Below are 22,781 nucleotides of genomic sequence, written 5' to 3' on the forward strand. Positions count from 1 at the left end.
GCACCAATCCAAAGCAGTAGGTAGGAATTTCGCTGTCGATTTTAATGCCTTTGATCAGTCCACAGCAATTTGCCAGTAAAATGTCAAACACCTAAAAAAATGAAGACAGTCCCACTATAAATCTCTTCTCAGAACTGGCAGTAGTGATACAGGCAATCGCAAGATGTTCATGTTAACTGTAACGCAGAGAGGAGACGTCTGTCACGTAAAGTGGAAACATCGCGTTTTATGTCTTTGCTTTTGGATAGAAAACTGAGGCAGATTTTTGTGGGAATGCAGATACCATCCTGAACACTGTTCACAGGACTCTCCTTCCCATCTGTGTGGCTGATTGAACATCTCTGTTATCTGCTTCTGCATCTTCCAGGGGAAATGCTGGACCTGGCGTGAATTTCTCTTGCAGCCTGGTCTTAGCTGAAACCACGTGGCTCCTAACCCTTCCCGCTCTGATCGCCATTTGAGCCAGCTGCTCTGGATCTTTTGAGATACTTCTGAGCCCGATTGCTCTGGGAGTAGCTACTAGCAGAAAAAACAATTAAGTTACTCTTCGGTCAAGTATTTATTAAGTGTATCAGATCTGGGCCCAAATGTTTAGCAACATGATCAACTGTTTAGATTTATTTTCATTTTGATGGTGATCTTTTCCTATTGATGTCCTTCTAGCTTTTTGTGAAATAACAAGGATTAAATTAAGAAGAAGCTTGGAAAATATGGTGGTTCAACTCTCCTGTACATTTGCCATCCCACTTCTGCTGCTAAAGGGACATTCGTTCAAATGCTGGGAACCACTGGATCTGTAAACTGCTTATTACAGGGAAATGAGGTAGATGAGGCATGCGATGATGAGGCATAGAGTATTTTGGAATATATATGCGGAATAGAAACCCCCTTCACTGCCTACAAAAAGCCTAGTTCTGGTCTGCTTGCAGGCTGTGGTATGGGAAAGCAATTCCAGAAAGTGAACTGTGGTGAGATTTCCTGCAAAAATGCTACAACTTGTGAAAATGTCCAATTATATTTAAGGTCATATTCCTTGAGATTGAGTTCAAGTAAGGAAACTTGGGCTGGTTTTCACACCATCTGACCTCCCCTGTGCCCCACATGGACTTAAGAGAGAATCCTGTTCTCTGTTTCCCTCACTGGTTGTATTTTCCCATCTCCTTCAGGCTGTATGGTTGGTCACCCATCCTTATAGTGAAGAAGGATTAATGAGGATCATTTTGAAGTCTATTAAAAGTGCTGGAGGGTACAGGGCAGCTTTTGAAAGACAAGCAATCGGTTTATGAAGCCTTTTGGAGAACACTAGTCAAGGTACAAGACAGGAACGAAGGAAAGATGCTCATGTAGACCAAGAAAGTGTAGGCTGTATGAAGCCCGTAGGTGTAATGTTAACCAGATGCGAAAGTACCTCTCCATGATTTATGATGTGCACTGATGATGGAGCACGCACCATTCAGAGAGTGATTAATATTGTTGTCATAAACAGAAAGAAATGGGCAGCCTGCCAGCAAATCTGTCTGGGAAAGCAGAAGACCAACTCAATTCACCAAGAGCGACTCAGTAACTTGAGATTGATTGAACTCATGGATTCAGTGGAGATTTTTATTAAAGATAAGCTACCTCCAAGGAAAAGTGTTTCCATAAGCCATGGGGACCTCACAGTAAAGGAGAATTTGGAAGTGAAGAAGACATGACTGGCAGAATGGATTTTTAGGGACTACCTGCTTTCCAGCCATTCAGTTTGGGGATATGTAGTTATTTCAGAGTTTTGAGTATTACGTGATTATTCGTAACAGAAAGTCAAAACAGCATGAACCCTGTTGTTCCAAAGGCCACAAAAGCTAGCCTTTGTAACGCTTCTGATGTGTTCAGCCCTTCAGAGAACATCCAGAAAAAAGGGAATATATAACAGCATGCTAGATGTGAATGAATTGGCAGTCTCAGACCAGTTACTGGACACATGCATCAGTCTAAAACAAAATTAAAAACACACACACAAAAGGTACAACTAGTACCTTTCTCATTGAGTTAAAAGTCAGTCTATCATGATAAGGGGAAAAAATGATCTGCACCAAAAAAAAAATATGGCATGATCACTGTAAGAAAATTTAGATCCTTTGTTCTGGATATAGCCCCAGTGATTTTATTGGAATTACATATGAAGTTAGACCTACAGTTTGGAACTGTAGGAGAATATTAAGTGAGAGAGAACAAGAAAACAAACAGCTAAATTTAACAAGTTATGTGTTGCAGAAATTAATTACCTTGCTGCAGCCCCCAGGGTGTGATCTCAGGACATCTGGCAAGCAGCAACAGAACTGTGCTCGTTGCCTGCCTTTCCTTACATATTTATACACATCTCAGTCTTGATCTTTGCTTGACTGTAGTGTGATGTGAATTTTTCATGGATAAAGCAGGCTTAGTATCTAAGAAATACCTGTTCCTCAACAGGGCTTTAGAACAAACAAATGGTAAGACAATTTTTGAGGAGCTGGCATCACTTCTGAAAGGAGGGCGCAGAGGATGTGAAACGGTGTATGGAAGGGTTCTCGGCTAAAGATAGAGCACTGGCAAAATGCAGAGCGCACATTAAAGTTAGATCCATACAGAAGGCCAAATCCTGAATTCCTTTGTTGATATTCTGCAGAGACCTGCCTCCTGCTGGGTTAGGTAGGAATACAGCCCAAGCAGAGACTCTGACATTTGTCTTATTCCTCCTGTAAGCTGTTATTTTTGTAATGCATTGAGAAGTTTCTGTAGCAGTAAGACAGAGAATAAGTAGCATCGCCTTACAAGAGCTTTCTATCTACACTTTAGTATTTGGCTTTGGCAAACAGAGTGGGATTCATAGATCATACACCCCAGCAAACAGAAATAGCACTAATGGTAACACTGATCACTTCTCCAGCTGTGAAAAAAAGCCAGTTAAGAACTACTCATAAAATCCTTTGGGTACAAAACTGAAACAGCTCGAAAATCTTTGCCAAAAGGGAAGCCAGAAAGTGCCTCAACTGCAGAATGAATTGTAATAATCAGACGTAACGTGTTCCTGCTCCGGCGGGAGGATTGGACTAGATGATCTTTTGAGGTCCCTTCCAACCCCTAACATTCTGTGATTCTGTGATAATGCAGTGAAAGTCCATGGTGTAGGCCTGGTAGACATCAGCTGTTCAGCTGAGTGCTGTTGGGCTGAAAACCAAAAGACAGAAAAGCTTGTCCTTGTTTTCACAATGAAAATGTCAACTTCAGAGACAAACAAGAACCCTAAGCCTGGTAAGGGCTGAAGGTTCAGCATAAGTCTTTTGAACTGTTTAAACTTCCAAGTATTGAAAGCAGACCACTAAATATGCAATTAAAATTCACCTCCTCTGTAGGAGAAACCCTGGAATAGCTGAAGACATCAGAACTAGTCACACAGAGAGTGAGTCACACAAGAATCAGTGGGCTCAGTTTGACTCAGATGGAACAGAACGAGCCAGAGGCATTCCTTGGAACACTTGAAGTTATGGCTCACTACATCCAGAGGAACCTGGGAGGGAAGAGGAAGGACAGACTTGAAAGTGAGTCAGCATCATGCTCTTAAATATGTGGATATGCCTGTCCTTAATCTGGTATATCTACATATAAAATTAAGGTGGTAATTAAGGGTTCAGAAGTACTCCACACATTTTAGTTTGTGCCTGTGGAGCCTAATCATGCCCCAGTGGTGCCATCATAATGCTGTTGGCCAAGCTAATACCACCCCGTGGCCCGACACAACGCATTTGGAGCCACAGCTTCCTCTAATAGAATCAAGTAGTTAATTCACCAGATCTGTGATGATTTATTTATAGCAAACAATAAGAAAAAATAGATATAAAATATTTACACTTAAACACTAGATTATAAAATGAAATGCCTGTGAAGCCCAAGCTTGAGGGTGCTCCCTGTGACTTTTAGAAAATGCAACAGAGAACTTGGTATTTTTAGTTACATTTAGAGATCGTAGATATTTTGAAATGGATGGGTCGTGTGCTTTGGCTTAAAGCTAACAGTGTGATACCCCAGTCGTCCCCCTGCCCTGTGAAACACAAGGTAATCACCTTTAGCTCATCAGCAGTGCCCTAAAACAAAGCAAAGATTTTCCTGTTGTCTTGAATTACATGCTGCTCTAATGTTTCTGGGAGAGAAGGAACATCTTATGTATTCAACAAACCAACAGGAACAGCAGTTCTGTGCTCAAATTCTCTCAAAACCTTTTACAGTCTTTGGTTTTCCTTTGTATCTTGTGGTAAGAAGAAGAACATTTGGACTTTTCTGCCTTTGAACCCATGGACATGTTCTCCAAAGAAGGCATCTAGCACTTCTTAAATATTTATTGGATAAAAGAAGTGAGATCTTTGTGCTTTGTAGAAAGCAGAGGAATTGTTTCTCAAAAGATAAAGTAATATCAAAGATAACTTGCGCTGTTAATGAAACATGAGATCAACAAAAACAACAGCATCTAATTCTGATTGTTTCAGTCCAGTGTTCTAATGAAATGAGACTTACACTTTGTGTGTCTATTCCCCTTCATAATCACTTTTGAACCTATTTTAGTCAAATTTGCCAGAAACAATAAAGTGTCATAGTTAATTGTTCTCTATAATTTTCAGAAAAATAATTTACCAAAAGCAGACACATAAAGAAAAAGAAAAGAAACCTGATGAGGAAGAGGGAAAAGGCATGCTGATGAGATGATGGAAACCATGGATGTTGACAGGAAAGCATTAGGGAACATCAGGGGAGAACTGGAGTTCTCATAGATCTGGACCAGGGGTTGGTGTGAGGAGGGGACAGTAGAAAACCAGGGTTACTGAAGACAGGAAGCCTCAGGGAGCCAAATGCCTTCAGTCTGATGCCCAGAAAACAATAATTGATTTTATATTATAAAGAAAATTACAAGAGTCTTTTGATTAAAACACTAGTCATTGAGGGTCTGCTGGCATTGCTATCTTGGACCAGTGTTATCTGATGCAGATGCAAACATATGACATAAGAACCAACCCCCAAATTTCCTTTTATTCCTATTTTTGGATCCAGACTGGAGAAAATTCTATTAGGGTGTTTTAAAGGAAATTTAAATAGGAAATGTGATTATGTTCAGTCTTGAATTCATGGTATGGTTGTCAGCTTGTCAAGAAATAAAACTAAAGAAGGAAATAAGGGATGACTGGAAGCCTCCCTCACTGAAAAACATGGTTCTTTCTTGGGAAGGCATGAGAAACAATCTCTACAGACCCCCTTAAAGCCAAACCTCAACTAAAGACATTATTTTTTGCTGCAGTTATACACATTGACTCAATATCCTTCTGCATAGAAAAGCTATGGTGTAGTGATTGAAAATACACCAGTGTTCTTAGGTCCATGCAACCTACTCTGGCAGAGTCTGATGGTGAAGGTGGAAAGTGTTGGTTGTCTATATCACTGGCAAATTATACTTTGTGGATATAGATTACTAATCACAGCTTGATGTGTGTCTCCTTAGAGAAACAGCTTTATGTGTAAGGGAATCTCCATACATTCTTCTTACACAGCATTTTGTGAATTTTGGTTTAGTTTAGTCTTTTGACAGTTCAATATTTGTAAATTATTCTTCCTCTTTCATAATAGAAAACAAAACAGAACAAACTGAGGCATGGGAAGAATGAGTGACAAATTCAGGCTGTAATACCAATCTCAGACACAGCACTGAAGTTCCAGTCTCTGCCTGCAAACTCAGATGTCAGCTCCCCATTGTACTATTTTCCAAATATCTACTATGTGTGTTTTTCCCTACCAGGAATAGTTTCTTGATCAAATGATGTATCTCAAGTTAGGCTTGGTATCTCTTTAACAGTTCTGCTAGCAAATGAATTTAGATTTAATCCCTGTTCAAATCAGTGTGACCTGTGATCTGAATCAACAGAAATTCCTTCCCAAACTTCTCTTAATACATTTAAAAATAATGTTAAGAGGTAAGTCAACAGGAAAGGACAGACTACTGCAGCCTTAGAAAAGCCGGTTCTGATTTTCTAATTCTAGCAATAAAAAGGCACCATAATACAGTCTTCAACTTCTACATTTCCCTCCAGGTTTTTCATGCAGTGAAAAGAGACTTGGCCATCACTAAGACCAAACTGACTCTTGGGTAAAAGCCTTGCCTAAGCTGTCAAACAGTCCAGTGATGGACATTGTGGAACAATAAAATAACAATATATGAATGACATAAAAAATCATTAACCATCCTATTAATAAAAGATAGGATAATATGCTGCAATCCTTGGCTAAAAATCATCATGGGTAATTGCATCCCACTCGCCAAGTGTTGCAGAGCTTTCTTGAGTATGAAGAGAGTTGTTACTCTGCTCGCCCCAGCGGTGGGTGCGTTTCTGTCTGTGTGACATGACAGATGGTTTGGAGCCCTCGGGGATGCTTTGCATTTACCTCTTGGAGCAGTACAGGAATTCAAAGTAACAGATGTTCCTGTAACATCCAGGAAGAAGATAAGCACTCCCTATTATTTTTAAGAGAAATACATTTGATACAGTCTCCTCAGGTATACTAAAAAGTTCAGATTTTTAATACAAATATCCTTGCTTTCATGATTTAAAAGTCTTTTGCAATTGGGTGGATTTCTTCTTTTTAAATCTGGTCACTAATATTAAAAACAAACTAGATTTTAGACAGAAAAGGGAGGACAGAGGAAATAAATACATGTTTATGTAACGTAATGGGAAAAATTCCAGCCATGGAGTAGTCATATATGGTAACTGCAAATCAGTTAGTGGGTTTTGTTTCGTTTTCTTTTGTTGCCTTTTGCTTTTCACAATGCAATTCGCGATATTAATAGAACATAAAAATTCACTGCACTTCTAGTGCCCTAATGGCTTTTGACCACTAGAGGGCTGAATCAACAGCTTCAACCCGACAACGAATCTGCCCGGCTACACAAGCCAAACACGCTGGACTATCTGAAAATTAGGCATTGCCATTAGAGTTAACACTATGAATTTATAAGCTTAAAACCAAGATATTATTTAATTTAATTAAAAAAAAGAAAAAAGTAGAGCTTTCAGTTTTGTTTTGTTTTTTTTTAATGACCATTGTTACCTTCTTGGAAAGCAATAGCAACTTTCCAAATACTGGGGTTTGTAGCAAGTCGTTAGAGTATTTAATCATCTATGTTAGTGCCAAGATTTCTGGAAAAATTACCTCCAGTTTGGCTTAAAACTAAAAATTTCCCTGAAAATGTAGTGTACAACTTCTATCCTCTATTAGGTATCATTTCTTGTGCTTATTAGGCTCTTGGCAAAGCAATATAACAATGTTCTAGCAACTGAATGGGGGCATCTGAAAGAGAGTAGCCCAATTTACAAGCTCTAAGCTGTCGTATATCACACTTAGGTGAAGTAGTGGAAAAGCTACACAACTTCACTCGACAAAATCCACAGACATTGTTTATTTTGCCTCCACTAGATTTTTATATTCGTCCCTGTGACTTTGGCCCAAAGTCCCAGATTTCTATTTCCAAGAAGTCAAAGTCTGATCCAATACTTCAACTTCTGCCGTATTTGTTTTATAGCAAATATATTACCAATCTAGCCCACAGTTGAAGAACTTAAAATATCATTCAAGATGTGACACAGATCAGGAGGAAACAGAAAGAAATTGTGTGAACTTCTGGCATTGCGGCACATGGCAGCGACTCCTTTCAACACCATTGTGTAATACACTTCTCCACAGGATATAACACAACCTAGGTCTGGAGTTACATGTACAAAAACCCAAGGTCATTTCATAAAATACACCTTTAGCCACAGCTGGGCATGTCTCCAAAAGCCAAAATCATCTGTAAAGTATTGTCAAGCTAACTACATGTAGTTTTAGCTGGGATTTGGGAATCTTTACCTCTTTAATGTATCAACACATGGTCACTACATCTAAATCCTCACATTGTTCAATTGTGTGATTTTTCCAGTCGTTGCTGTGAATCATCATGACACAGGAATATAAAGCAAAAGCCCACCTATGTTGTTCTAAGGTGTGACCTTCACAAAATTTGGGGAAAATGAGGAGGCTCCTGCTATAAAACAATCTCTTTGTCCCTCTTTTCTGCCTCTGCAGTCAAGGGTGGAGATTTTATTTCAATGATTGTTTGAAATGTTGGATATTTCTTTTCAATAAATACCTTATTGAAAAAGTGTTTACAAAACTGTTGCTTCTTCCTGGTGGCCTGACAAGCAAGAACATTATTTTGGCATTGCTTTGGGATTTTGCAGTTTCATAGTCCCAAAGAAGGTGCCATAAATAGGAGTGAGAATTAGATCAGAATTTTTGAGGCATGTTTACGCTATCCTCAGTCCCAAGTGACTCTGTATTATGGACATGTATTTAGGGACATAACTAAGATTTTAAGCACATAATATATTTCTGAAGATGATACTGTATCATTAAGAGAAATCTTTGATTTTGTCTGTATGATCATATGAATATAAAGTAACATGTGTGATTCATTTTCAAAATGGATCATAAAATACATATTCATCTGTAAGCTCTGCATTAGTGACACTTGGGAAAGAGCAGATCCATACTGCAGTGTACTAGCATCAAAGATAAGGTAAAAAATGAAATTTAAATAATTTGTGGCTTTAAATCACTGATATGTAGCATGGATGAAAATTTTAGCTTAGGGTATAGCTTGTTTCAGCAAAATGAAAAACTTAGAGAAATCTATAATGCTATGTTGACTTTGTAGTCCTCTAAAAGGATTATACTACATTTAGACACTATTCTGGGGGTTATAGTGGAAAATTTTGATATTAGATATGTAGTGATAAGAAAAACCAAGCTAAGAACCACATCTGTAATTCATCTTTGTCAACTAACTTGTTGAAATAGCTCAGCCAGAAACTTGTAAAAAGGAACTATTTATAGAAACAATAGACCAGGCAAGGACTCAATCCTTTAACCTTCACACAAGCAGAACAAAATTTTATTAGGCAAAGAGAATTGTGTTTAATTACAAGATTTCAGGATAAAACAATAAGCCTACTGCTCTATGTGAAAAACTGCAGGCATCTGCAGCATCCTACATCATACCATATCATCCCACAGATATTCTTAGAGCTTTTGCAGAGCTGCATTTTTTACTGGGTGACTTTTGACTGAATCTCTTTCCTTCTAGTCAAGACGTGAACATTCAGCAGTGTTATCTGGACTAGAATTTTCTGCATAGTGTCCTGTTTCACCTGTCACTGACACCAGTGGAAAGAGCTCACAGTGATTCCACTGGAGTTTGAATTAGGTCTTTTGTGAGACAAGTCTGTCTGTGACAGGTATTCATTATAGAAATGATTATTGATAACAATTTTAATAACATATATTAATGCTATGTTTTGTTTCTTCTAGAAATGGCTTATACTACTGAGGTTAAACCACTAATATATAAAGTTAAAAAGCTGACAAGTCTGTATATATTTTATAACACTAATGACATCAGCATTCTTCTGCTCCTAGTGCCTCATGTGAAACCACAACAGCTGAGCTTGATCAGAATGTGACTCAGTGATATCAGGATATAACATGCAATAGACATAAAATTTTTACTTCAGATGTCTGCAGCAGCAGCCCAGTCACTCACTACAGTGATTTACTATAACAGGGTTGTTTGCTATTTTGCGTATTTTATCCAAATAAGGACTAATTCCCCTCTAGTAAGAGTCTACACCCAGAAATGTCTCATCTGGCCTTTAAATTCATTTTTGTGTGATATGATAAAATATTCATCTTTCCCAAACCAGCCAGCATTTACTTATTAAATGCTATTATTTTACTAACAATTATTGCTACTACTTAGTAGCCATAGTATCAAAAACAAGCCACTGCTGAGCTTTGTATAAAAGAGGCCCAGAGCTCCTTGTATATAGTGTGCAAATAAACAAAGCACCCTTGCCCTGCAGACTTTACACCCTCATATTCCAGCTCAGAAAAGTGCTCAGTACTTTCCTGAAAGGTTACGGAATCCAGCCCCATTTCATCCCTGTGAAACAATTTTCTGTTCCTGCTGTCCCTCAGAAAAATCTATCAACATGGGTTTTCTCTGAGCATCTGCAATGACACACGGGAGCCATGGAACACTGGGAAGAGTTGCTTATATAACTGTGCAGCTTGGTGTGTACTGGGAAAAATCCTTTTGGCAGCATAAGGGTAGTGAAGATGCTGTACTGAAACCTGTGCTGAAAACCACATTCAGTACCTACCTTGATTTAGAAATCAGCTCTGTGTTATGATGCTAATTAGCAACATTTCAATATAGTTTTAATTTATTTTCTAGTGTAGTACTTTGTAGTGCTTTTACAAATTTGAAAGGAAATATCGAAATTCTACACGGATTAGTCATTAGGGAAATTTCAATATTAAAATAATTGGTCTTGTATAAATGCGCTTTGCTGCTGTAAAACTTCATTAACCCTCCACCAGAGGGCAACGTCAGAAAAAAATATTGATATAAATCCAAAGAGCAGTTGTTTTTAGGATACTGCAGCTACGACACACATTTTCATCAAGGAATCTTACTTTTAAAGTATGCTGTTTACATCCTATCACCAACTAGGAAGTTGCTTCATTTTAGAAGGATTTGTTTAGAGCACAAGTTATGCTTTTTTTTTTTTTTTTTTTTAATTAACAACTCTACAGAAACTTTAAGATTAACATGAAGTTTAAGAGAAATATAACGGATATGACTTCTAAATAAATACTACATTTTTCATCTTCAATCTACTTCGAAGTATTTTAAGTCAGAAAATTACTACTAGATTCTGGAAAGAAAAATAATTCTGTTCAGAATGTGCCCAGCTCATTTCGGTGCTGTAGATGCCACAAATGAAGTCTAAATGTTACACTGGCCTACTTGGAGGCGTGAAAGCAGAGGACACAAAAGAGATGGAAAATATGAAATGCTTATGAGAAAGCAGTCACTAATGGATGCCTCATATGATATGAAGTAATTAGTTTGAGTAAATATGGGTATAGAGATAAATATACCTTTATTATCTGTTTATAGCAAGAGCAGCATTATTTGCAGTTAATTCCCTGTTTCCCCAGAAGCGCCACCGGCTGCACCAAGGCCACGTCCTTTCTCCACACCAACGGTGTGAGTGGATCAGCGACGCTCACCCCGACGTGTGGCAAACCCCGTGGCACCAAGCTGGACCCAAAGAGGGGGGTGGCCATGGGTTCCCCCGCACGGGGCTCCACTTGCGCGGACGGGAGCGGGAGGCGGGGACGAGGCTCCGCGGGGCGCGGAGTGGGAGCGGCGCTGTCCGCGGTGCTGAAGGGGCCGCGGCGCTGTCCGCGGTGCTGAAGGGGGCGAGGCGCCTCAGGGTGCCGCTCGCTTTTGCCGCCGCCTTGGGGCGCGACCTGCGCGGCCGCGCTGGGCGGGTGGGAGCGGCGCGGGGGCAGCGCGGACACGCCAGGGCTCCTCGCCCTCCGAGGGATTTAGCCGGCGACACCGGGGCGCGGGGGACTTCGTGGCTGTCTGCCCACGGCGGCGAATCGCCCCCCTCCCCCTCCAGCTCTACAGCCAGCGCCAAACCGAGATTGCTCTGAAACGCTCCCGCAAAGGGATCTCCGTCCCCTCCCAGCCGGGCATGGCACTGACTCCACCCGCCGCCACTGCACCCTGCGAGGCCGAGAAGACTTTCTGACCGTGCTTGGCAACTCCGCGCTGCCGGGAAACCCGGGGGCTGCCTGCAGCGCTCGCAGACTCCCCGCTCGCTGCCGCACACAGGCGCGCTCCCTCGCCCTCGCCCTCTCCCCCCCCGGCTCCGCACGCCGTCTCTCCCTCTCCCTCTCTCTCTCACACACACACACACAGCGCGCACGCTTCCTCTCGCTCTCCCTTTACCCGGAGGTGCACTGATGGCCATTTAATGAGGGGGGAAAAGTTAAGAGATTAAACCAATATGAACCATCGTTGCTCGTAGCAGTGCCCTATCCAGAGCAGAGCAGAATCCGGCGAGCATCCCTGCAGGAATGGAGTCGGTAAAACAAAGGATTTTGACCCCTGGTAAGGAGGGATTGAAGAATTTTGCTGGAAAATCGCTTGGTCAACTCTACAGGTAAGACTGAGATCTCTCTTAGGACTCTACCTCCTAGAAAAAAATGGAAGCTTTCCTTTACTACCAGCTGCTGAAGGAGGTCGAATGCTTTGGGGAGGTTAGTGGTGGAGGGGCTGGGAGCTGCTGAGATACTGCTGATATAATCTGGAGCCTGGAAACTAGTGCTGAAGCTTCTCAATATGGCACCCTCGTAACTTCTCTATCTGATTCGTAGATGGTGTCAGTGAATATGTAGCAAAAGATTACCCCATCTTTTTCGCACAAAACCAGGATCCTATCTTGAAATCACGATGAGGAGAGAGCAGCCCCCCGAATTTTTGTTCTCTGTTAATTTTGCAATGCAATCACAGGATCTTTCTCGCTGTCTTTACCAATCATTAAAAAATAATAAAAATAATCTTTCCTGGTTTCGATTAGTCTTCTCCCTTGTGTAATTCGTCGTCAGAGGAAGATAAACATGGAGATGTATAAATAATTGATATCCGAACGATTTTTTTTCCCTGAAGCTGAAACATATAGAGGGATGTGTTTAATTATTTATCCGTCTGCCTTGAGAAGCATCCACTTGCCTTATAAGTAATACACAACTGCAATTGCTAAACTCAAAAGCATCACTCAACAGTGTGTTTCTGTGTGTACAAAACATTTCTACCGTCTTCCAGATCTGTACACACAGATAAACAAGCCCAAATTCTCGCATACCTAAAAAGTGTATGCCCTAAAGTTGACACATCGTGTTCCATCCAATCTGGCGACTTTAGTGACCTCTAGGATGCGTGAGAACAGTCTGTGAAATTCCAACGTATTTTTCCATTGTCCCTTTTGCTAGAAATTACCCTGAAGACTTTTTTTTCCACCAAATCACAGATTAAAGGCAACTGCGGATTTATCTGCCATGGGTAGGGCACGTAGAGTCTTTTTTCCCTACCTATGCGGCAGTGTTGGGCACAGGCACAAGGCTGTTCCACAGCGTGAGTCACAACTTCTGCTGCCATTTTCAGGGAAGGGAACGTATCAGTGAAGTGAGAAAGACAAAATTAACGCTTCCATTTTAGTAGGAAGGCTACAATTTTGAAAAGCCAAAAGCAAAACCAAAGCCATCAACAACGCAGTGAATATCCTACTGGTTTGGGTCATATTTAAGTAATTGTCAATGATCAGAAAAATAAATATTGATAATCCAGAATAACTTCTTAAAATGTAATTGAAGAAATAAAACTCTTTTTCGCCCTAAAAGAGTCTACAACATATAAATATACCAGTCATGTCTACTGCTTTTATATAGTAACACAGGGAATAATGAAGAAACGGTGTTTGTATTTTACAGCAGAATTCCGTTTGAACTCCCCTCTTGATTAACAAATGTCCGATTTACAAATCTTTTTCAACTCACGGGACTGAAGTATTTTGTTTCCGATTCTTAAAATTAAAACAGTTTTCCCGTGCCTTGCACATTGATTTCTAGTGTCTTCCCGAAGACAAGAAAACCATTCAGGGAGAAAACACTTCTACATCATCCTTTATTCGCACGAACGAATTTTGAACATAAAAACACGGTGGTTTATTTTATTCACAACTATATGACATTTCTTAATGTTGCGGTCTTTAAATATGGAAAAAATTCTTCCAGCAAAGAAAAATCGGAAGAATTTCAAGAGAGTAACTATTGGAGAAAATCCCTGTATTTTCTCCAAAACACGGAGAACCTTTTGAGCCTGATTCTGCTAATTGTTAGCGCCCCATTAGCCGGATGAATTAACCTCAAAGGGATTCTCCTCCGAGGAGAATTTCTGACATGAGAAAACACTCCTAAAGCAGGGTTGATGGTAGAGTGTCGGAAAATAGTCACGTATTCGCTCCTCAAGACTATGGAGCCACGATGGATGCGGTTTGTCTTTTAAATATCTCAGTGATTAAGAAAAGAGAATCTTAAAGAAGATTAAGAGATCGCTCGGTAAAACCGATCTTTCTTACTACCGACACGGCATTTTTAAAGCTTTTTCGCCAAAGAAGAAATAAAATGAAATGTTCTAAGTCACCTTTCGTGGATGGCAGGGTTGGTGTGGGCTGGTTTTGTTGTGTTTTTCTTTCGGTATTTTTCTGTTGATTCGAAATAGCTGCAAATAACCATTTCCCTTCAGATTCCTGTACATTGTTTTCTAGGAGAGAGGATCCTCATGTGAAAACAAGGGAGCGGGGGCAATGAGATCGAGCTTAAAGCTGATCTGGGAAGGTTAAACCTGCTGAGCCATCACACTCTCCCAATGTGTAGCTGAGCAGATGAGATCTTTAGAAAAGTCTTCTCCGGAGATACCAGTTCTCTAAAGACAGTCATATTTTCTTCCACCGCATGTGACAGCCATTTTGCAAATCTAAAATAAGTAGCAATATCGCACCCCTCCCCCGCTTTCTGTTGATATTTCTTTTGTTCCCAGAACTCAAGCGAGATGCACACCAAGATCATCCCCCTTGGTGTTTCTAATAGAGCAAGGAGGGAATAAAACCTTCTCCAAAAGATTGTTTCCGTTTCCATAGTTTGCCTCTTGGGCTACCCAACATGGCGCCTCTGCAGTGGTTACAGCTGATGTCTTCTTAATGCGTCCTACATATCTAAGCAGAAGTCTTTAATGATAGATGAGCAATTCTCAGCTAGAGCTCCTCCCTGGGCTCCTGCGGCGGGGGCAGCTGGGGATGACTAATCCTGACTCCCACAGGTCACTGCTAAAGAACAGTTGAAGGTGAATGGAAAACAAGGAGTATATCCTCAAATCAATCCAAAGCGAGCCAAAGGGGCGGGGGGAGCGGTAAACTTAAACCTTCAGCTCCTCGAGGTGTGTTCAGGGCTTGATTTTTCCCTTCTTGTGCCGGGCAGGGTCCTAGAGAAGAGGCAGAAGCCCGGGGACACCATCGAGCTGACGGAAGATGGAAAGCCCGTGGAAATGCCCGAGAAGAAAGCGCCGCTGTGCGACTGTACCTGCTTCGGGCTGCCCCGGAGGTACATCATTGCCATCATGAGTGGACTGGGATTCTGCATTTCCTTCGGGATCCGATGTAACTTGGGAGTGGCCATCGTGGATATGGTCAATAACAGCACCATCCACCGAGGAGGAAAGATTATTAAAGAGGTGGGAACTTTTCCCTCGTAAACCCCGTGTCCTCCCAGTACAACTCCCAGGTCCAGCACCTTAGCGCAGCCGAGACGGGCTCGGAGGTTTTGGGGCATTTCCCCCCGATTCAGAGCGCGATGCCCCCTGGCCCTGGTGCCGCCGCCCTTCGGAGGACGGAAACCCCGTGCTTGAAGGAGAAACCATTTCTACCGATTATTTCTATTTTTTTCTTTTCATTTCCCAGCCTTATTTCGCCGTATTAATTTGGGGGCACATTTTCACTTTTGCTTTTTTTTTTTGTTTGTTTGTTTGTGTTTTGCACACAACCTTAAAAAATGCAGATACCTCGTAAAATAAATGTAGGGGATGGAGGAAAAAGGCGTCACATAGGCGACTGCCGGCGGATTCGCCGCGCTGTAACGGAGACCGGGAGGTTGTGCAGGAATGTCTGTAAACACCAGGGTGAAAGAGTTTGCGTTGATAAAAGGCGCTAAATGAGAAGACCCGTTTTAAAGCGGGTGTTTTAAATCCTGGCGGGAAAGAGGTGAATGCTTAATACAGATGAGTGTTAAATATACAAGCCCGCAGACAAACCCCGATAGTTTACTCCTTGCACAAGCAAGAGGTAGGTGCTTACAGCCACGGCCGTGCAAGTGGGGAGGGCAGGGGACGCCTCCACCCCCCCAGCCGCTCAGGAGTGTCTGTGTAAGCCCGGCAGACACGGCCCCGAGGTGTCGCAGCCGCAGGTCCCCGCGGGTCCCCGCTTTTCTCCGACTCTGCGGTGCCCGGCCCCGCGGTCTCTGTCCCGACCGGTGGTTCGGGGTACTCGGGGCTCTGGTCACTCACCAGCGCCCCTGCCACTCTCGTGTCCCACGGTGCTGGTTTTGTCGCTGTTATTTGATGCATTTTGCCGTTTATTTATCCGGCGGGCAGCTGGAGTGTTTGGTGCGATGGTCTGAAGAGAAGGGAGCAGTTTTGTCCCTTGTCCCTGTGCCCCGCTGGCACTGGAATCCCCCCCACTCGCCCGCCCGGTGTGTAGTTACTGCGGGTGAATGCTCAAATCCGGCACGATTACAGCCTTCCTCTTGTCTTTCTCTCCTTCTCTCCCGGTGCCTTGCATTGGAAGAAAGCGAAGTTTAATTGGGATCCCGAAACAGTTGGCATGATCCACGGCTCGTTTTTCTGGGGGTACATAATCACCCAAATCCCCGGCGGGTACATCTCGTCCCGGCTGGCAGCGAACAGGTAAAGACACTTAAACGGCCCCAGGGGCCGGTCCCAGGCCGAGGGGGGAGCAGCGGGGGGAGCCCTGCAGCAACCCGGTCCTGCTCCAAGGGCTGTCGTCTTAAATAAAAAAGGGAAAAACACTTGCATAGAAACTGGAAACGCGGCTGCGGTGATGCATTGATCACCCACCTTCGAACTACCTTCTGCTTTTGCGGGGGATTATCTCGTTTTGGTTTCTTTTTCCTTTAATAAGTCATCTAGGGAGGTTGTGGCGATGATATTCAAACAACCTGCATTCAAAGGCGGATTCAAAGATTCATTATTTCATCAAAGCTTGAGAGATTGTTTGTTGTTTTTTTGGTTTTTTTTTTTCTTTTTCTCCGTGATTGAATGAAAGAATTTTATGATTTTTGTTTTAATGAAAAGGAAAACCATCAGCAGGAATTTTCCATTAAGGCACAAATGAATTTAGAATGGTCGAAAAACACGTTTCAATGAGACCTCCACAATGAAAAGAAAGTGCAGATGGTGCAGGGACTTAAGGAGTCGTTTCTATGGTGTCTGGCAATTTTTCAAGCACCCAGGGTGCGATTCTACCTGTTAATTAGATCCACTGAGTATTCAAGACACATGAGGCTTTCACGTCCATGCTTAATGCCACAGGCTCATCGTTTGCAGAAGCAACGAAGGTCCTAGTGCCACGCTTCAAAACAATAACAAACGAAGTGCAAATGGATACTAAAATCAGCAATATATACCTTTAACTCTTCTCAGGAGTGTGTAACATCAAAGGTAGGCCTGGATAGGCAGAGAGGCTTTGCCAGGCGAGCAAGCTTATTTGTGTTTATTTGAGAAAGAGGGGGAGTTGAGAGGGGAATTAGGCAAAAATGCTCTCTCCAAGGCAGATACCTTTAAGCCAGAGACCTGTATTAAAAAATATGAGTATTTACTAGTGGATAGATGCTCTGTTACTGAGATAACACTAATATACCTAATTTTAAAGCAAATAAAATACAACATTTATTAAACTGAGGTATCCATTGACTGTTTACAAGTGCCAGCTTTCTGTTAATGGTTTAGAAAAGTAGAAGGCTATTTCAAACAACAATTAACAGTCAATTAAAGGATTCCTTGCCTTTTCTTTCTCCTTCTCCTTCGAGCAGTTTTGCATCCTTGCACAGTCTGTAACTCCCCAGGATTAACTGTAGATTTGCTTGAGTAAAGACTACAGAACCTGATTCAGAGAATCAAAAATCTCTCTTCATTCACCCCAGCAACATCAGTAAAGTCATTTAAATCCATCCAGATTTAAAGTGGTGCGACTATAAAGATTTGCAAGACAATGGCAGGGACATGCCCAGGAAAACTCGGTAGTAGAAACACACAACCTGGTGTATCCGAATCAAATTTTCCTCTCCTTCACAAACATTTTCATATACAATAGCAAATGAAGACTAGTTCCTGTTATTAACCTGGGTATATTTTAACTCAGCAATTTTCACAGATTACTGGTTAGTTGTCACTATTGTGAAAGCCTCAGAGACAACTCCAACATAAGGCAAATGACTATGGAAATCACAGATTTAATTAAGGAACTAGATATGACATACATGACAGTAATTGCAAATAGTTAAAATATGGATAGTGCCTGTGATTTATGCTTTGTAGATAAAAATGGCAGAGAATAGGATGGTGAATGGTTAATGTAGTAGTTGGAATAACAGGGTATTGAGGAGGTGAAAATACAAGATGGTTCCTGAATGCCTCAAAGAGATTTTGACACCTACGCTTTCAACTTGAAATAACAGGACAACTGTAGGATTAAGTGACACCCAAAATACGGTGCAAGCCTTGCTGTCCATACCCTTTCCAAGAAACTGCATGAGAAAAAGTCAGACAAGTGAGTACACAGGCCTAGAGGTCTACAGCACCAGTAGAGTACGAGCTACTATAAAAGCCTCTGCTGATTTACATGTCTTGTGCTCCAGCCACAACTGATCCCTTCACACTGTGGTGGATGACAGCCAAGTAACCTCACTGAATGTCTTTGTGGTGCCAATGGTTTCCTTTGCATTCAGAGCAAGTCTGAATTCATACAGAGAAATGAAGTTCAAATGTGCTCTATATAAAAAAAATAGGAGACTCTAGAATAGCATCACCAGATTGAAGATTATCTGTAAGAAACTCAGTCCTGAGCTGAAGAAAAAGGGAGATTTTCCAGAGATTCATTACGTGGAAGGGAAGGAGGTCATGATTACATGGAAAAGATAACGTGAATGAAAAGCTGACTCCCAATTGCTAAGAGTGTTCAGGAAGGAAGCAGGGAGGAGGGTTAAGGTGTGCTTTGCGAGTTTAATTTGTTATTGACAGGGAGCTGCTGAGTGTATGGCCCTGAGTTTGCTTGACATTAAGATTCAGTCTAGGAACCAATTACTGGGATTGGGTTGACATAATTAGGAAGTTTCTCTAAGGTATAACACATCTAAGAAATGACCCTCCTGTGATATCAAGAAAACCTTGCTACATGCGATGCAATAATTTCATGCTGGGCTGAAACCCTCTATTTTGATTCTGACCCTGTTTTAAAATGTTTGCTGCCAATCAACAATTAGAAACCCTGAGCTCTGAACTTGCTAATATATTTTCTTCAACTGAGTCTGTCAATGGGTAACATTTTACTGGGATCTTTTGCTAATTGTAGTACTCAAGGCTGCTGCTGCATAGTTATTCTGTTCTGCCTTGACCCCCTGCTCTTATCATGCATAGCTGCCCATTACTTCTGACAGATCAGATTTAGTGATTAACAGATTTACAAATAGGAAATGGAGTTTCTGAGGAAATTACCCATGATAGCTTAGGTGTCAATTTATCTCATATTGCATAACTGAGAAGTTTCTGTTATATTTTCAGCCCAATACTAAGAAAAATACTTTATTTAAAAGAGGTGCATTTATGCTGTTGTAGTACCAATGGGGTCAAACAAAACTGTGTTTGAAAATTCTGGAGAACATTCAGAAACAACACATCTCCTGAGCACTTTCCTCTCCAGTGGCCAATAGAGGTTGGGCTAGTACATAACAAAGGTTAGTGATCCTGAATACTATCAACCCCTGTTGACTTCTGTAGGAACAGGGAACCTTTGGTACATTGGAAGACAATTTTTTGAAAGACAGAGCACTGGAACAGGCTGCCCAGAGAGGTTGTGGAGTTTACTTCTCTGGAGACATTCAAACCCACCTGGACACATTCCTGTGCCATCTGCTGTAGGTGAACCTGCCTTAGCAGGTTGGACTAGATGATTTCCAGAGGTCCTTTCCAACCCAAACCATTTTGTGATTCTGTGATTTGGCCTCAGGTGCCACTTCATTTGTAATCAGCGAAGCTTTAAACTTGCATCCCTTGAGCAGTGTGTGAAAATAGAAGAGGATTCCCTTTTGCTGCAAAGCTGGAGACCTCTTCTCCCAGAGGAAGATCTGCCTCTGGAAGATGCTGGTATGAAACCACTGTGCAACCAGCCACAAGAGACTGGAAGCACAAAGGAAGCGCAATGCAGAGTCCCATGGGTATGCTTTGTTACAGATATAGCATTTCTCAGGGTTAAGTTCTCGATGAGCAATGAACAATTAACCTTGCCATCGATTAAGCACGACATGGTGATAGCAGAGACTATTGAACAGGCTCCTCTAGTAGTTTAGAGAAGGAATCTTGTCACATGGACATCCTGGTTTGTAGCTAACCTGGGTTACTTCTCCTATTTGGGTATATTTACAGCCTTACCCTAAAAAAAAGTGCCCTTCTCCCCAGGCTGCAACACCCTGAGAGCAGAATTCATGGTCTCTGCAGAGGTGTTTGATTAACTATCTTTATTGAGAGAAAAGCAGCTATTATTCAGAGCCTTTGAGGCTGTAGGGGCAAGAATAGGTGAGCAGATTTGACAGAAATCCAATATAATACAAATGTTTATTGGTTACAGCTCTTTCTGACTAGTAATAGTGAAGCTTTCTCCCCAGAAAGTGAATAGTGAGACTTCTTTATTTTTGAGGTTGTTGGGGATTCAGTGCTGTGTTTTTCACTAAATCATAGTGGATTTCAACTACTGTGAGTAGGGTTTTCAGGAGGAAGGAACTGAGCTGTTTTTGCATTATTTAGAAGTATTTTTCCTTGAAAAACAAAAGAAAACAAGAAAACTCAAGAGCAATGCCCTAATACCATGTATCCACACTATTTAATCAGCTGAGCTGTTACTCATAATGGCAGTTAATGCTATTTAAAAGGACATAAATCTCATTTGAATGCTTTTAAACTACAGGTTTCAATGTCAACATTACAGAGGCTCCCACCAGAGGGGTTGTAATTATATGATTACGATGAGATGTGAGCAGAAAGGGTATGAAGAGCTGACAGTCCTCCAACCCCACTGAGTCTTAATTTAAACTCAGTCCATGAAAAGAATTTTGGCTGGGCTTAATCAGAGTTCATCTCATCTTGATAAACATTAAAATACAGTCATCATTCTCAGGGACTGAAATCTTATTAAAAGAAAGAAAAAGAGAATTGTGGTTTGGTGGTTCTCCAACTCTGAATGAAAATTTGGTTTAAATAGAATGCAATGGACGAGGTGTTTAAATGTTCTAAACCAAAGCAAGGAATGCAATGTTCTGATGCAAAATTCAGAAATGTTATTTAATAATTACATTCTTTGTAGTATAGTAACAACTATCCTATAAACAGATTTTGGTGTTTTGATGCTTTAAAATCAGCAAACTGGAAACAGGTGCAGTTTTGCTTGACTCTGGGTTCCTCCAGGAAGATTTATACTGTTTAATTGAGTGATTTAACAAGCACTTCAGAGCTCAGGTGTATTGTGTCCAGCCCAGAACATGCATATCCCTGCCTGCTTGCTGTGTAGGGACCCCGGGTTACTTGGGGTATTTGTGTGGGTCATCAAGAGCTGCGATGAAACCCTTTATTTTTGTGTTTTGCACAAGTGAGTGCCTGTAACTGGCCTAGTGATGTTTATCACACTGGGAGACTGATGATTTATTTATCTTCTAGTCTTTCTGAGCCTTTCAAATATATGATATGGCTGAATAGTCCTTAAACAAAACCTTCACATTCTATCAGTCATTTTGGGAGTATCTATAAATGCTGATAAACTGGTGGGTACAAAAAGGATCAGGCAACAAGGTGATATATTAAATACCATTTGGTAAACTAGGTTTTGTTCAATTTATATGACACTCAAGTGCAAAGTAACACCAGGGAGTGGGGAACCACCCTGGAAAACAGCTGTGCTGAGTGGGATCTCACCATGCTGAGCTAGAAACCCGTCACGAGCTTCCAACACAATGTAATCCTGGGACATTTGTTTTTCTGGTTTTAGCGCAGTGAGTGTATTTAGGTCAATGGCACTTGGATTGTTGTGGTAATTTGTGAACTTGCATATTAATATGAGTGTTGAAAAATTTGAGGGTTTTTTTAGAGATCTTTAATTATTTAAAAGATGATAGTATATAATGTCACATAGTGGAAGAAATGGCAAGAGCTATGTATTCAGTGTATCAGTATATGAAAAACATTACTAGGACATAATTTGATTGCCAAGTATGCATGTAACTCCACTGGAAAAAATTGCTGGGTGTAAATGTGTGTTTTAGTCCCAAAGGAAGATATAGCACAAACCAGTAAATGAAAACCAGATAAATTAAAAATCATAAATACTAACAATACTAAGTAGTCACCGCTGGTCCAAACAGAGAAATTATATGCTAGATTCTTCTTCTCTGGGGATTAAATTCCTACGTTGGGTATTCTGTTTTAGCTACTACAAATGTTTTCTGTACAGGGATAATTACGTAAAAGATAAGGGATAATAAAGTGCAACATAAGGTTAATGCCACAGTGAATATCAGACTAGATGGCCTTAAAACTAAGTGCTTGGTTTGTCTTTAACCTAGAAATAAAATAATTTCATTTAAATTAATATTTCCTGTTCCACATTCATGCTATTGCAAAGCTGCAGCTGTTTGTGAATAAACGACCTGCTGTGCTGTCACAAGTGTCTGGAAAGGTGTGAAACTGCACTGGTTTTTACCACCTCATCACAGGATCATTTCAATATCGTTATATTTTTATTTCTGATACTCTTTAAAAATCCTTTAAAAAACATGCTAGAATTCTATAGTAAATCCCTTGCCCTATCAACAGCATCACCAAAATGTTGTGGCAGTATTTCCTCACTGATTTCCTAAGTGAACAGTTTAAGCACTTACTGTAAGTCAGGAAAGATTCTCTGAAATTAATGGATCATTGTTAGATTACACAGAAT

General features: G+C 41.0%; 1 protein-coding gene across 1 annotated transcript in view; it reads left to right on the forward strand.

The window, feature by feature from the left end:
- Positions 1-11,364: 11,364 nt before the first annotated feature.
- SLC17A6 (solute carrier family 17 member 6) overlaps positions 11,365-22,781 on the forward strand; it is a 34,220-nt gene continuing 22,803 nt past the window's right edge. The window contains exons 1-3 of the mRNA XM_065839802.2: positions 11,365-12,119; positions 14,992-15,244; positions 16,353-16,471. Coding sequence (XP_065695874.1) covers positions 12,034-12,119; positions 14,992-15,244; positions 16,353-16,471 — 458 coding nt within the window. The 5' untranslated portion in view covers positions 11,365-12,033. The remainder of the gene's footprint in view (positions 12,120-14,991; positions 15,245-16,352; positions 16,472-22,781) is intronic.

The sequence above is a fragment of the Patagioenas fasciata genome, chromosome 5, assembly GCF_037038585.1.
Source record: "Patagioenas fasciata isolate bPatFas1 chromosome 5, bPatFas1.hap1, whole genome shotgun sequence".
Classification (NCBI taxonomy): domain Eukaryota; kingdom Metazoa; phylum Chordata; class Aves; order Columbiformes; family Columbidae; genus Patagioenas; species Patagioenas fasciata.